This window comes from Nomascus leucogenys, chromosome 2 (genome assembly GCF_006542625.1).
Source record: "Nomascus leucogenys isolate Asia chromosome 2, Asia_NLE_v1, whole genome shotgun sequence".
Taxonomy (NCBI): domain Eukaryota; kingdom Metazoa; phylum Chordata; class Mammalia; order Primates; family Hylobatidae; genus Nomascus; species Nomascus leucogenys.
In genome coordinates, this window is record NC_044382.1 from 88785982 (window position 1) to 88800763 (window position 14782).

The 14782-nt window shown below is 39.2% G+C and overlaps 2 protein-coding genes across 5 annotated transcripts in view; one reads left to right on the plus strand and one right to left on the minus strand.

Moving 5' to 3' along the window:
* Positions 1-326: 326 nt before the first annotated feature.
* On the minus strand, positions 327-8515 carry MTX3 (metaxin 3). Of its 3 annotated transcripts, XM_030800608.1 has the most exons (9): positions 8414-8515; positions 7845-7914; positions 7408-7484; positions 6400-6492; positions 5710-5892; positions 5488-5564; positions 4200-4357; positions 2825-2913; positions 327-1059 (listed from the first exon to the last, which is right to left on the minus strand). In XM_030800608.1, the coding sequence occupies exons 1-9, from the start codon at positions 8492-8494 to the stop codon at positions 949-951; spliced, it is 939 nt and encodes a 312-aa protein (XP_030656468.1). In that variant the 5' UTR covers positions 8495-8515; the 3' UTR covers positions 327-948. The 3 variants fall into 3 exon arrangements, with proteins under 3 accessions (XP_030656468.1, XP_030656472.1, XP_030656479.1); XM_030800612.1 differs by lacking the exon at positions 2825-2913; XM_030800619.1 differs by lacking the exon at positions 7845-7914 and having other exon boundaries at positions 8414-8492.
* Positions 8516-8554: 39 nt separating this feature from the next.
* The window catches only part of THBS4 (thrombospondin 4), a 93902-nt gene continuing 87674 nt past the window's right edge, over positions 8555-14782 (plus strand). For both annotated transcript variants that reach the window (XM_030800646.1, XM_030800650.1), the window contains exon 1: positions 8555-8667. The gene's annotated coding sequence lies outside the window, so the exon portion shown is untranslated. The remainder of the gene's footprint in view (positions 8668-14782) is intronic.

Below are 14782 nucleotides of genomic sequence, written 5' to 3' on the forward strand. Positions count from 1 at the left end.
ATCTTATGAAAGAATATTAGCCTGAGCCAAGCACAGAAAACTTGGACCAGATGCACAGTTTTTCTACTACCCTGGCCATGGGCTCCTCCTGAGTAGTGTCTAACAAGTGGGCAAGTTCAGTAAGATTTTACAGCCTAGCATAGTAACGATAACCAGTACATTCACTTCTTCTGGAATTAATACAAGAAAGACAACTAAAGATGTACTACAAAGACATAGGTCTAAAACTGCCACATTCGCCCAAGTAAACTAATAGACCCCTTCCTAACCTATATCGAACACATCAGCAAAGACCAATGTTATACTGAAATGAGTATTATCAGATGTTATTATACGTAACCACCTTTAATATTTATCTATGTGCTACTAAACCCCCAAAAGATTAGACTTATGAGAGCATAATTAAAAACCACATTCCTCATCACTTTTTAAAGTTAAATATGGTCTCTTCTACTGAAGCAATTTATCTTTTTCTGGTTCCTAAAATAGGCATCAAATTTCTAAACAGAAGTAAAAAGCCTCAGCCAAAAAGCCACATATTAGGTATTCAGCCTGGTCTAAGAAAATTAAGTTAATAAATTGAATAAATTAACTCAAATAAATTAGGAGTGCACATTCAGAACAGAATTGTAGCTTTTGGTCAGCAACATGTGAACCAAAGGCAAAAATCTGCCATGATTAAGGCAGTTCTTTGTATACAGTACGAAGTGTTTTTCTTCCCCCCGCCCAAGTTCATTTAGCATTCTCTTTGATGTTATTAAAAATGCAGTGCCAAGCTAGAATACAAGCTTCCTAATAATAATAGTAAAAACAGATGGCATAGAAAGTTCCTTTTGGTTTAGAGTCTTCCTTAATACCTATTATGGTATCTTCTTTTTGCCTTCACACCCTTGGTGTAAGAGATTACTGCAACAATCATTTGACTTTGGCCACAAACCATGACTATCGTCAGGGTGAAAGCCGTTGGAAGGAATTATTTTCTTCTTCTGCTGGAGTCAATTTAAGTGTTGGCAGTTTCCGAGGAGGAAGCTGAGGGCTTTGGCGAAGATTGTCATCCATCTGTAGAAAGTACAAAAGATACATCTGACTAATGCTGTGGCACTGCTTATGTGGACTGTGGCCTCCCCATCCAAACTACAGCCTAGAAGAGTACAGAACCATATGTTTCCTGGGCTGCTAGAGAAACCTATTTCTTACAAATAATCTCAAGAATTCTAAATGTCATACCTCAAATACCAGCTGACTCAGTTTCTGTAAAAAGCAATGTGGCTCATTCCTGATACCTTCACAGAATTATAGTTAATTCCACAAAATAAATATTCTACTGAACTCAACCATAACTTAAAGAGGTCTTCTGATAGTAAGTGTAAAAGCAGTACTGTTACACTAAGCTCCAGTTTGCAAACTATGTTCACGTACAGTATCTTACTTGATCTTCCCGATACGCTAAGAAAAGGCAGACACAGACCTTCCTCGTTGTACAAATGAGCAAAACAAGACTCTGTAAGGTTAAGTGATTTCCCCACGTCACAAGCTAGTATGAGAGCTAAAACTTGAACCCAGGTCTTCTGATTCCAAAACTATTATTCTTTCAACTATACTTCTTTACCTCAATGAAAATGACCTGTATTCCAATCAAAAAAGACCAGCTTTTTAGAACTGAGAGTATGCAGACCAAAGGAAGCTAGGACATTAGGCAAAAAGAAAGATAAATTCTTTAAATCTAATCCAGTGGTTTTCCAAACACTGGATCAGTTCTAAATGAGGTAACCCACATCAAGCTCAAATAATACAGTGGTGGACCTCAAAAACTGTTAGCCAGTGTCATCAGGCCTCATTGCCCTATGAGTTTGTAAAATAGTAAGTAATACTATTTGTATCAGGAAAAAAAAAAGCAAGCTTATCAGTTACTGGGGAAAAAATATGTAACCTCTTTGTATTTTTCCTACTAGAATCACACTTGAAATTTCTTTTGTTGGCTCTCTCCCCTCCCAGTTCCTCAATGTTTCTCTCATGAAAAGAACACCCCAAGTGGCAAAATATCTACACTGGTGAAAAACTATAAACTATATCTAGAGCAGAGAACAACAAGAAGGAGAAAAAATAAAACTTTCACATGGAAAGAAGAAAAGAACACGGTGCTGTTAATAAGAAAGGATAAGCCCAGTGCTTACAATCTTAAGAAACATTAAGAGACAGAGAGGCAGACACACAGCAAGAAGTGTTTTTGCTTTGTGTTTTTTTGTTTTTTTTCAGACGGTGTCTTGCTCTGCTGCCCAGGCTGGAGTGCAGTGGCGCGATCTCAGCTCACCACAAGCTCCGCCTCCTGGGTTCACGCCATTCTCCTGCCTCAGCTTCCTGAGTAGCTGGGACTACAGGTGCCCGCCACCACGCCCAGCTAATTTTTTGTATTTTTAGTAGAGACGGGGTTTCACCGTATTAGCCAGGATGGTCTCGATCTCCTGACCTCATGATCTGCCCGCCTCAGCCTCCCAAAGTGCTGAGATTACAGTAGTGAGCCACTGCGCCCAGCCGCTTTGTTTTTTTTTAAAGCAAATTTTTTGGATTTCCTAGCTTAAAGGGTACTAATTGTGTGGCAAAAGTAAACCCTATACACTTACCTGATCTTTCCCCAATCAGGCCACTATGGGCTTCAAAATACTATGTTACATACAACTTTAGTGAAAGTATATTTAAACAGTTTTCTGAAAAATAAACTCTATAAAAAAACTAAAAGGGTACAGTTAAGCGTGACCCAAATGACAATATTAGCTACAGAAAGGAAAATACGAAACTATGATAAAATGATTGAAGTAGACTTGACCTTTTCAATCAAGTTGGATTCCTTATTTACAAGTTGTGTGAGTTTCTGCAGATTTGCATCTACCGTTTCTTGTCCAGCTGGAGAGATGCCTAAGAAGCCAGGACAGAAATCAGAGAAAGACAGGAAATTTTTAAAGCCTTTAAAGCTATTTAGATTGAAAGAATTTTGAGTCTACCCACCCTGTCCAGTGCCCCACCCTCCCCCAAAAAAGGCAAAGAGGAAAACCATTCTGGGTTTAAAGGCAAAGAGAGGAATTCGAATGCTCCAAAACTAAACCCTGAGCTAAACGGACAAAAATTTATCCACTAAGTAGACACTGCTAACCAAGTGTTCTGCAATTGGCCACAATAATTAGTATTTAAAAAAAAAAAAAAACAGCACAGTAGTCCTGATTTCCTTCTCAAGTTTAAGCTATTCCTTTCTCGCATCCATTTCAAATAGGTCTTTCGTCACAACTATCTGGATAGTTTTCTAAGGCAGTAACTCCCAAAAAGTTGCCCACCAGATATCCAAAGTATTTAGAAGAACTTAAAATTACAAATTCCTAGGATTGATGCCTAAAAGATTCTAATTTAGTAAGTCTGGAATAAGACCCAGGATTTTTTATCTGTCAAATAATCAGGTTTGCTAACCACTGCTCCCAAGTTAACAAGGTTGAACATTACTTAATTTCATGACTCCCAAACTACTAACCCCTTCCTGTATACAGAATACATAACCCACCATAAAATAATAAACTGTCCACCTAAGCCAGCTATCTTTATAACCTGTTTCTTAAAAGGACAATTTCAGCCAACCCTCCCAATAGAAATTTAGTATCTGAATCACTTAAGCACAAGGCCCCCACTCTCTCAACGAAGCACATCCTAAGTAACAGGTGCCCTCTATTTACTATACCTCCATTCTGATGCAATCAGTTTTCAAGTAGTGGAATCATGGGAGTGTACCTCACCAAAATCAATCTGCTGCTGATTTCTGTTCATGCAGGAAAATGCTAGAAGCAGCAGGTAAAAATCATTTAAAGTACTTGCCCATTTGCATTAGGATAAATACTGTTTTTCAGCAAAGACTTAATACCTGTGGTTTTAACCTTTTAGAAGAAAATGACCCATTTCAAAGGGGTAATATTTAAAGAACAAGAAGCAAGAAATGTAAAAATCCAGAGGAATAGATAAAAGGCAAATATCTACTTATCTATTTAAACAAGAACTAACATGAGAATAAAAATGAAGTCGGAAAAACACAAATCCTTGAAGTGCTATAAACCACTATTTAAAGACAATACACAAACTTCTAAAATTAAAATAAGTAGTGGATTTTGCTTATACATAGGAGAATATGCAAACAAACATTAGCTGAAAAAGAGCCAGCTTACCTCCAAGACTAAGCCTAAAATAACTGCTCAGGATGTCATCGCAAAAGCGACAGAGGTTGGAGAGCTGTTTCAGATGTTCTTGCAGCTGAACTTTAGGAAACCGTACTTTGTAAAGAGGTGCAAGGAAACCAAAAACATAGGCATCCAAGGTAGAAGGCCTAGAAATAAATTAAGGATTTTTAAAGCACATAAGACAATATTAACTGAAGGCCGGGTGTGGTGGCTCACGCCTGTAATCCCAGCACTTTGGGAGATCAAGGGGGGCAGATCACTTGAGGTCAGGAGTTCGAGATAAGCCTGGCCAACATGGTGAAACCCTGACTCTACTAAAAATACAGAAAAAGCCGGGCATGGTGGCAGGCACCTGTAAACCCAGCTACTTGGGAGGTTGAGGCAGGAGAATTGCTTGAACCCAGGAGGTGGAGGTTGCAATGAGCCAAGATCATGCCACTGCACTCTGGCCTGGGCGACAAGAGCGAGACTCCATCTCAAAAAAAAAAAAAAAAAGAAAAGAAAATATTAAATTAAGGATTTTTTTTAAGCATAAGAAAATACTAACTTGGGATGTTTTTTTTTTTCAAAATTCTCAATTCTGAATTACACAGTATACTCTCTTAAAAGGTTTACTATCCATTTTAGTTTATAAAAATGATGCAACTAAGGTTTTACTCATTGAGTAGCTTAGACTATAGAAGAAAATGAAATTGTCCTTATAGATTCATTTTTACTCACAAATGTTAAATAGACTGGAGGCAGAGTGGAAGCAGTCTCAGATGTTTTAAATTCACACATGCAGCCTATTAAGTCAATGTTAGATTATCACTGGTAGAAAAAGTTTCCGATAAAAACCCATTAAATTTTTTTGTTTGTTTTGGTTTTTTGACACGGATTTTCACTCTTGTCACCCAGGCTGGAGTGCAGTGGCATGATCTCAGCTCACTGCAACCTCCACCTCCCAGGTTCAAGTGATTCTCCTGCCTCAGCCTCCCAAGTAGCTGGGATTACAGGTGCCCACCACCACACCCAGCTAATTTTTTGTATTTTTAGTAGAGATGGGGTTTCGCCATGTTGGGCAGGCTGGTCTTCAACTCCTGGCCTCAGGTGATCCACCCAACTCGGCCTCCCAAAGTGCTGTGATTACGGGCATGAGCCACCGCACCGGCCTAAATCTTGTTTTTTTTTAAGTGAAAAACTCATCTTTTGGGGAGATAAGAGGACTTGCTTTAAATAGCTGCTCACTGAATATATGTGCACAAAATATCAAAATGATTTTTAAGGGAATACTCACGTATCTCCAAAGAAAAACTGAGATGTTCCCAATCTGTTTGATAGAAGATTTAGGCACTCCTTGGCATCTCTGTATATCTAATAAGGATGAAATTATGTCTCAAAAGTAGAAAAGATACTCTAAAACTACTTTTGAGGAAGGCATCTCTAGGTAAACTCATGTTGCATTTTATCTTGTCCTTTCTCTCTAGGGCCCTTGCTTGAAGAATAATCCATACTATACCTGTGCTTCCACTTCTCGGAGGTGGTAGAGGGGAGGCTGTCCTCTGGTCAGGAGAATCCTGTTCAGTGCTCCCTTAGACATTCTTCCAGGCAGGATCAAACTCAAAGGAAAAGGAATTTGTGAAGCAAACCATGGCTTTGTCACAGTAAAGTAATTGTCACTCTCAACCCAGAATGTGTGAAGCTGCAAAAGAAGAGAAAAAACACTACAAGGATGTTCTTTTATTAAATGAAAGATCACTCAATCAACATGAGAGTTTTTTATAAATATCTTTACATTAAGTGTCTTCATACAAATTTTCCAGTTAGAATGACTCAGGATAAAACAAGATTATTTTAAATGTGTGAGTTTTGTTGACTGCTATCTTCCAAACACCCAGAACAAGGCCTGACACACAGCAGGTGTTCAATAAACATTTGTTGAATGAATGAATTACACCCAATTCTATACATGGAGCAAAAAGATCCATCTCCCACAAAGAATTTCCAACATGACATTTTATTTTACTTTGTTGTTTCACATACTAGTTGAATGCCTAACAGAATCCAATTTCACAGTAATATGAAGGAATTAAGATTAACATATAAGTAAAATTTTCTCTTAAGACTTTTCTCATTGGTATTTTTCTAAACAGACTATGTAAATTTGCAACTAGGCTACTAAAATACTGTAATATTTAAGAACACTCACCACTGCAGGGAGAAGCTTCTCTTCGAGGAGAGCAATATAAGCCAATGTATCTGCCCCTTGTTTTGCTGAGAGTTCATAATCAGCATTATATTTCTATTAAAAAAAAATAAAACCAAAGAAACTCAGAAGTCAAAGAGCAGCCCAAAGACAGTAAAACTAATCAAATCAGGATTCATATTTTCCCTTATAAATAGTAAACGTGGTATTAAAATGGGAGAAAGAGAAATACAAATCCAGTGAAATCTACTGCTTAATGCACATAAAGTTCTTAGCACAGCATCACATACACAATACGGTCAATAAATGTTACAATATTAACTACTATTATTTTCATGCTTGTTAATGACCTAGTTCAGTGCATGGCATGTAGTACAAACTTAATAAAAGCAACTATTATTTTTAACAAGAAAGAAACAGTTCCAATTGGCTGTGTTTCTCCCCATGAAAAAAGAAAAAACCTTCCAATTTATAAAAGTTCAAAATGTTACTGACACAATTTTTTTTAAGTACAGTATTGGCAAAACAAGTAACTTATGCATTCATATAAATCTTTACATGTTTAAACATTTTGGATACATAACTCTCTACTGTTAAAACATTTAGATACATTATTCCATAAAACTGCTATAAGAGCTTTTTAAAAATAACATAGTTGCTAGTTGGTGAGAACTCAGGTGTCATGCCCAGCACAAAACGTGTACCAACTATGTGACAAAACAGACAATCCCATCAATAAGTGTAATAGTGAAAATGGCTAAATTAAATCTACTTACATATAAATTTCAATAAAATTCAAGCAAAGTTTATTAAAATATAAATTGACTACCTCTTCATATGACTTTCAAATCACAGAACTCATGCTTTAGAGCAGTGATTCTCAAATCTGTTTTTAAATCTTGTCTCAGGTATCTCCAATTGTCTAATGAGTTGGCAAAAAAAAAAAAAAGAAAGCCCAACATGCAGGGATCAACAATCTACCAATCTACTTCTTCAAAGTGAACCACCCACCTGTTTTCTTAAAAAGTTTAGTATTTTTGCTGGCTGAGAAACCATGTCGTCTTCAGTTGTCAAAATTGGTACATCACCTATAATCAAAAAACAGTTTACATACAAGGACACAGTGTGATTTCCTCTGAGAGAGTCCAATATCCTAAAAACTATAGCAGTTGCACATTTAGAGGGGAAAAAATGAGTAAGCTTGTCTTGGGTTTTTTGCTGTTTCACAAAGAGCAGTTCTAGAGAACATTTTCGTTTCTCATAATTTCCAGTGATTTCGCTTGCACTTTGAGATATTACTCAGAATGATCAAACCATAAACAACACAGAGCCAAGGTCACGGTAAGAAACTAAATCCTCAATATTATAGCTATATACCTCACAGCTTTAAATGGAGGAAGAAGAAAAAAAAAAGTGCAGAAAGGGGAGTGTAAAGGTTTACACTATACCTCTTGAACCTCTCCAGGTGTTATCTATCACATTGACTTTCAAGGGTGCACCAGAAAATTTGGCATAAGCCTGAAACAGAGTTTGCAATCAAACATTTTAGACCAAGTGCGTAATGCAAAGCTGCAGAGCAGCTTTACTTCATAGCCCCATCCCCCAAAGGCAGAAGGCGACTGATACTGAGACCGCATCCCTCCCCGTAATCTCAAGTAGGGACGCGGGCGCCAGCCACCCGGCTTTCGGGGACTTTGCTCCCCAAAAGGTCCTGGGGATGCAGAGTAGGGAGGGCGCGCCCCTTGCTTCGGGGTTTCACTCCACCTCCCAGACAGCTTTGTGAGGCGGACAAAACTCGGAGCCAAGCGGAGAAGCCTTGACGTTGCCGCCGGCGTTCGGCGGCGGTACAGGCCAGGTTGGGACTCGTCGGTGGGAGGGAGCCCAGGGCAATGCAGCGTGCAGCGGCCCGGCCCGGCCCTCCTGGACCCCGCAGCGCAGCGGGAAACTGGGGCAAGGTAGCCTCGCGCCTCCGGCCCCGCCCCTTCCTCCTGCGCCCTGGCCCGCGAGGCGGCCTCACCATCACCACCAGGGACTCGCTGTGAACCGATGGGAGCCCCCAGCCGCCTCCCCAGCAACTGAGTTCCAAGGGGGCCGCCATCTTGCGGGGGCCGACCTTTACGATCCCGGAAGTACTTTACCTCCTAATTTCCGGCACGTGAACGCGGGGGCGTGGCGAAGGGAAGGAAGGGTAATTTGGGGGCTCTTGAGAGATGAGGGAGAGAACGACTGGAGGGATTAAAAAGAACTCTTAGGAGCAGCTTGGCCTAAAGGGTAAGAGTTCTGCGCCTTAAGTCAGACAGACCCACCTGTAATTCTTCAAATATTAATATTTATTAGATCCCTAGAGTGTTCCAAACCCTTTGAACATTAAAGCTGTGTGATGCCTAAATTAACCTGTTTGTAAAACAGGGATGACCCAGTATTTACAAGATTGTGGTATTTAAAATGTCATGGAGAGAAAGAACTTGGCACACAGGAGGCACTCAGTAATTGTTCAACACCTTCTCCCATATATGTGGCCTCTGCCTGCCTTTCCAGCCTCATTCTGTTTTCACCCTCATGTTCACTGGCACCACCCTGCTTAAAAGTTACAGTATTTCTGAACATCATGTAAAGTGTGCCCACCTTCAGTGCTGGTCCTTCAATCTGGAATATCTTTCTTCCCTATGCAACTGCTCCCTCAAAAATGAGCTTAACTCACCTTCCCTGTGATGTTTTTACAAAGTTAGGAGCTCTGGGTTCCTGCAGTCCCTTGTGCATACTTGAATTGTAGTTTCTCTCCCTAGCTACAGACCTTTTGCCCTTCACAGAAGAAGGCTAGCTTCATAGGTGTGGGACCTGTACAGCCACACAAGGCTCTGTGCTTAAAAAGACTCCTCATTTGGCTGATGCTCTTCCGTCACTGTCTTGAAATTCTTAAGTTTTGAACAAGGGGCTCTGCATTTTTATTTTGTACTGGGCCCCTCAAATCATGTAGCTAGTCATGTCTGTGGGCCTAATGAGCACAGACTAAATGTTTCTTGACGTTAAACCTGACAATTTCTCAGAAAAACTATTAAAGAGGAAATTCTGGTCTTGGGAATGCTATGATCCAAACATATGACTGGGTCTCAGAGTTAGAACTTGGGTGCTGGGTCTTTTTTCTAGAAGGCACAGTAGTCTTTCTGGGATACCCTCCCAGTCATGCCTCTGAGTTCTTTCCTTTCCTCTATCCCACTGAGATGGTCGGATCTTCTTAACTAAAACTCAGAAGAAACCTCTGCAACTTTTCGTAAAATTACTGTTCAACAAATATTTGCTAGGCACTCCCTTACTGTTTACATAATCATCTAAATTACAGTGCCAGCCTGCTAAAGTCTTTTTTACATGTTTCAAAACCAAGAGTTCTCAGAAATGAAAAAGAGATATGTCAGAAATGAGAATTCATTAATAATAACTGTATAATTGGAAAATGTGCAACATATGTACCATTACAACTGTCGAAACATTTATTGAGCAGCTCCTATGTCTTAGACATCATAAGGCTCTGGAACAATACAGAAATATATAAAACATGAATTCTGTCCACAGGAGTTCACAGTGCACAAAGGAGATATACACACACCAAGGTGTAACAAGTCAGATAATCACGAGTAGGGTTAGAAATATAAGCAAAATACTACAGAAACACAAAGGAGGGACAATGCATCCTCTGTGTGATCAGTGGAGACTATCTGTTGAGTCTTCAGTATAAAGAAAGTAAAGTAATTCAACTTTCAGGTTGTAATGGTGCCTCCCTGTTTTGAGGGTTAGAAATGCCAAGCCATAGACTGACAAAGGCAAGGCAGGGGGAAAAAAATCCTAAGCCATAAAGCTGAGGGTCCATATACTACAATCAGGCATTTAAAACAATCATACAGAAAGAATGTGGATTTCCTGAGCCTTGTTTGTAGCAGGACTGAGAGGAGTGAATGAACATTCTTAGTGGACACATAACACAGTTACTCAGTTTGGCCTTCTTCCGTACTGCTGCTGCTACATACAGTGATTTCATTTGCATTGAAGAGAAGTTAAATCTCTTCCCTTAGTGTTGAATTGAGACAGAATAGCATGTCATTTAATCTGATGAAAGAATCCTTACGCACAGGTTTATTAGTGCATAGATAATAGCAATCTTTTATTGCTGCAGTTCCTCTTGAGAGTCTGTATCTGTTAGATTGAATTTAAAAACTCTAACATAGCTGATTGCACAAACAGGCTGAATACTGTTCCAGAGAACCACACAGAAAATTGAAACCTTCAGAAATTATGCCTGGTATGGTCAGTTGGCTCTTCTGCCTTTTCCTGGCTGTTTTAGAGTATTGTTCAGAGTTCATCTAAATCATAACTTCAGATTCCTCCCGGGAAGAATACTATCTGCAAAACATCCATGTTTGTGTGGGATGGCCTGAATCACAGCTTTATAATGAGTATCCCAGACAGTGTTTTCCCGGAAAAAGAAATCTTATTTTTCAAAAGATGATCATTAAGAATGGTTTCATCTGGTGATAGTCATCTGAACTCAGGCAACCTGACCTTGTCATCCATACCCATCCTTCGTGTGTTTCTTAACTTGGGAGCCACAGTGCAAGGTTTGTTAGGCTCTTTTTGTCTGGGTGATTAAGAATCTGGGAAATGATGCTGTTGGGAAAGATGGAAAGGTTTGTGACAAGTGATGGTGCAGTATATGGTCCCTTATGGGAAAATTAAATTGTAAAGTCTTAAATATCCCTTTGAACTTGAAGATTCTGTAATTTGTGTTCAGATATAAAATCCTTAAGGAGGGGAAAGAACAAACACTGAATAGAAATCAGGAGAGCTGAGTTGACTTGGCCTCTGATTAGCCATATGCGCTTGAGCCAATCATTTTACATTGATATCTCTGCTCATTCATTTATGAAGCAAAAGTTCTTTTATCTCTGAGATGCTATCATTTTGTGTGTAATGAGCATTTAATAATTTCTGACATTTATGGAGCAATTTCTACATGCCAGAAGTTGTTTCAAGTATCTAACGTAACTCACTTGATCTCCATAATGATTTCATGACACAGGTACCTTCCTAAGGTTAACTAACATCTTTGTGTCCCTCCTTGAAAATAGAAGAAAATATCAGTACCCATATAGCCAGTAGGTGGTAGAACCAAGGTTTGAACCCAGGCAGTTTTGGCTTCAGCGTTTATACTCTTTTATTTTTCAATACTTTAAGTTTTAGGGTACATGTGCACAATGTGCAGGTTTGTTACATATATATACATGTGCCATATTGGTGTGCTGCACCCATTAACTCGTCATTTAGCATTAGGTATATCTCCTAATGCTATCCCTCCCCCCTCCCCCCACCCCACAACAGTCCCCAGAGTGTGATGTTCCCCTTCCTGTGTCCATGTGTTCTCATTGTTCAATTCCCACCTATGAGTGACAACATGCGGTGATTGGTTTTTTGTCGTTGCGATAGTTTGCTGAGAATGATGGTTTCCAGTTTCATTCATGTCCCTACAAAGGACATGAACTCATCATTTTTTATGGCTGCATAGTATTCCATGGTGTATATGTGCCACATTTTCTTAATCCAGTATGTCATTTTTGGACATTTGGGTTGGTTCCAAGTCTTTGCTATCATGAATAGTGCTGCAATAAACATATGTGTGCATGTGTCTTTATAGCAGCATGATTTATAATCCTTTGGGTATATACCCAGTAATGGGATGGCTGGGTCAAATGGTATTTCTAGTTCTAGATCCCTGAGGAATCGCCACACTGACTTCTACAATGGTTGAACTAGTTTACAGTCCCACCAACAGTGTAAAAGTGTTCCTATTTCTCCACATCCTCTCCAGCACCTGTTGTTTCCTGACTTTTGAATGATGGCCATTCTAACTGGTGTGAGATGGTATCTCATCGTGGTTTTGATTTGCATTTCTCTGATGGCCAGTGATGATGAGCATTTTTTCATGTGTTTTTTGGCTGCATAAATGTCTTCTTTTGAGAAGTGTCTGTTCATATCCTTTGCCCACTTTCTGATGGGGTTGTTTTTTTCTTGTAAATTTGTTTGAGTTCATTGTAGATTCTGGATATTAGCCCTTTGTCAGATGAATACATTGTGAAAATTTTCTCCTATTCTGTAGGTTGCCTGTTCATTCTGATGGTAGTTTCTTTTGCTGTGCAGAAGCTCTTTAGTTTAATTAGATCCCATTTGTCAAATTTGGCTTTTGTTGCCATTGCTTTTGGTGTTTTAGACATGAAGTCCTTGCCTATGCCTATGTCCTGAACGGTATTGCCTAGGTTTTCTTCTAGGGTTTTTATGGTTTTAGGTGTAACATATAAGTCTTTAATCCATCTTGAATTAATGTTTGTATAGGGTGTAAGGAAGGGATCCAGTTTCAGCTTTCTACATACAGCTAGCCAGTTTTCCCAGCACCATTTATTAAATAGGGAATCCTTTCCCCATTTCTTGTTTTTGTCAGGTTTGTCAAAGATCAGATGGTTGTAGATATGTGGCATTATTTCTGAGGGCTCTGTTCTGTTCCATTGATCTATATCTCTGTTTTGTTACCAGTACCATGCTGTTTTGGTTACTGTAGCTTTGTAGTATAGTTTGAAGTCAGGTAGTGTGATGCCTCTGGCTTTGTTCTTTTGGCTTAGGATTGACTTGGCGATGCGGGCTGTTTTTTGGTTCCATATGAACTTTAAAGTAGTTTTTTCTAATTCTGTGAAGAAAGTCATTGGTAGCTTGATGGGGATGGCATTGAATCTATAAATTACCTTGGGCAGTATGGCCATTTTCACGATATTGATTCTTCCTACCCATCAGCATGGAATGTTCTTCCATTTGTTTGTATCCTCTTTTATTTCATTGAGCAGTGGTTTGTAGTTCTCCTTGAAGAGGTCCTTCACATCCCTTGTAAGTTGGATTCCTAGATATTTTATTCTCTTGAAGCAATTGTGAATGGGAGTTCACTCATGATTTGGCTGTCTGTTATTGGTGTATAAGAATGCTTGTGATTTTTGTACATTGCTTTTGTATCCTGAGACTTTGCTGAAGTTGCTTATCAGCTTAAGTAGATTTTGGGCTGAGACGATGGGGTTTTCTAGATATACAATCATGTCATCTGCAAACAGGGACAATTTGACTTCCTCTTTTCCTAATTGAATACCCTTTATTTCTTTCTCCTGCCTAATTGCCCTGGCCAGAACTTCCAACACTATGTTGAATAGGAGTGGTGAGAGAGAGCATCCCTGTCTCGTGCCAGTTTTCAAAGGGAATGCTTCCAGTTTTTGCCCATTCAGTATGATATTGGCTGTGGGTTTGTCATAGTTCTTATTATTTTGAGATACGTCCCATCAATACCTAATTTATTGAGAGTTTTTAGCATGAAGGGTTGTTGAATTTTGTCAAAGGCCTTTTCTGCATCTATTGAGATAATCATGTGGTTTTTGTCTTTGGTTCTGTTTATATGCTGGATTACATTTATTGATATGTGTATGTTGAACCAGCCTTGCATCCCAGGGATGAAGCCCACTTGATCATGGTGGATAAGCTTTTTGATGTGCTGCTGGATTCGGTTTGCCAGTATTTTATTGAGGATTTTTGCAACAATGTTCATCAAGGATATTGGTCTAAAATTCTCTTTTTTGGTTGTGTCTCTGCCAGGCTTTGGTATCAGGATGATGCTGGCCTCATAAAATGAGTTAGGGAGGATTCCCTCTTTTTCTATTGATTGGAATAGTTTCAGAAGGAATGGTACCAGCTCCTCCTTGTACCTCTGGTAGAATTCAGAGTTTATACTCTTAACCACTGTGTCATACTGCCTCATGTAGCCTCCTGTGTAGTCCATTAAAAAGCCCAGTTTCACCCAAAGTGGAGATATCAATGCCATGATATTATTGTTATTATTTATGTAAATAATATTTGTTTAGTATTACACCATGAAACAAATTCATTAAGCAGCTTCTGTATGCCTAGCACACTGCAAAGCTGTCAGGGAATAAAAATTTATGTTCGCCTGTAATCCTAACACTTTGGGAGGAGGATCACTTGAACCCAGCAGTTCAAGACAAGCTTGGACAACATGATGAAACCTTGTCTCAACAGAAACACAAAAGTTATAGCTGGGCATGATGGTGTGTGCCTATAGTCTCAGCTACTTGGGAGGCTGAGGTGGGAGGATCGCTTGAGCCCAGGAGGAGAAGATTGCAGTGAGCCATGATTGTGCAAAAACTTATGTTCAAGCTTTTAGAGGCACAGTTGATAAAACAAGGCCCACATATTTGAACTAACTAGAGACTATTAGGAAGTACCATTTTTGTCAAGAAGACAAGTCTAATATGGTTTTAGACAAAGGCTTGAATGTACTGCAATGCTTGGC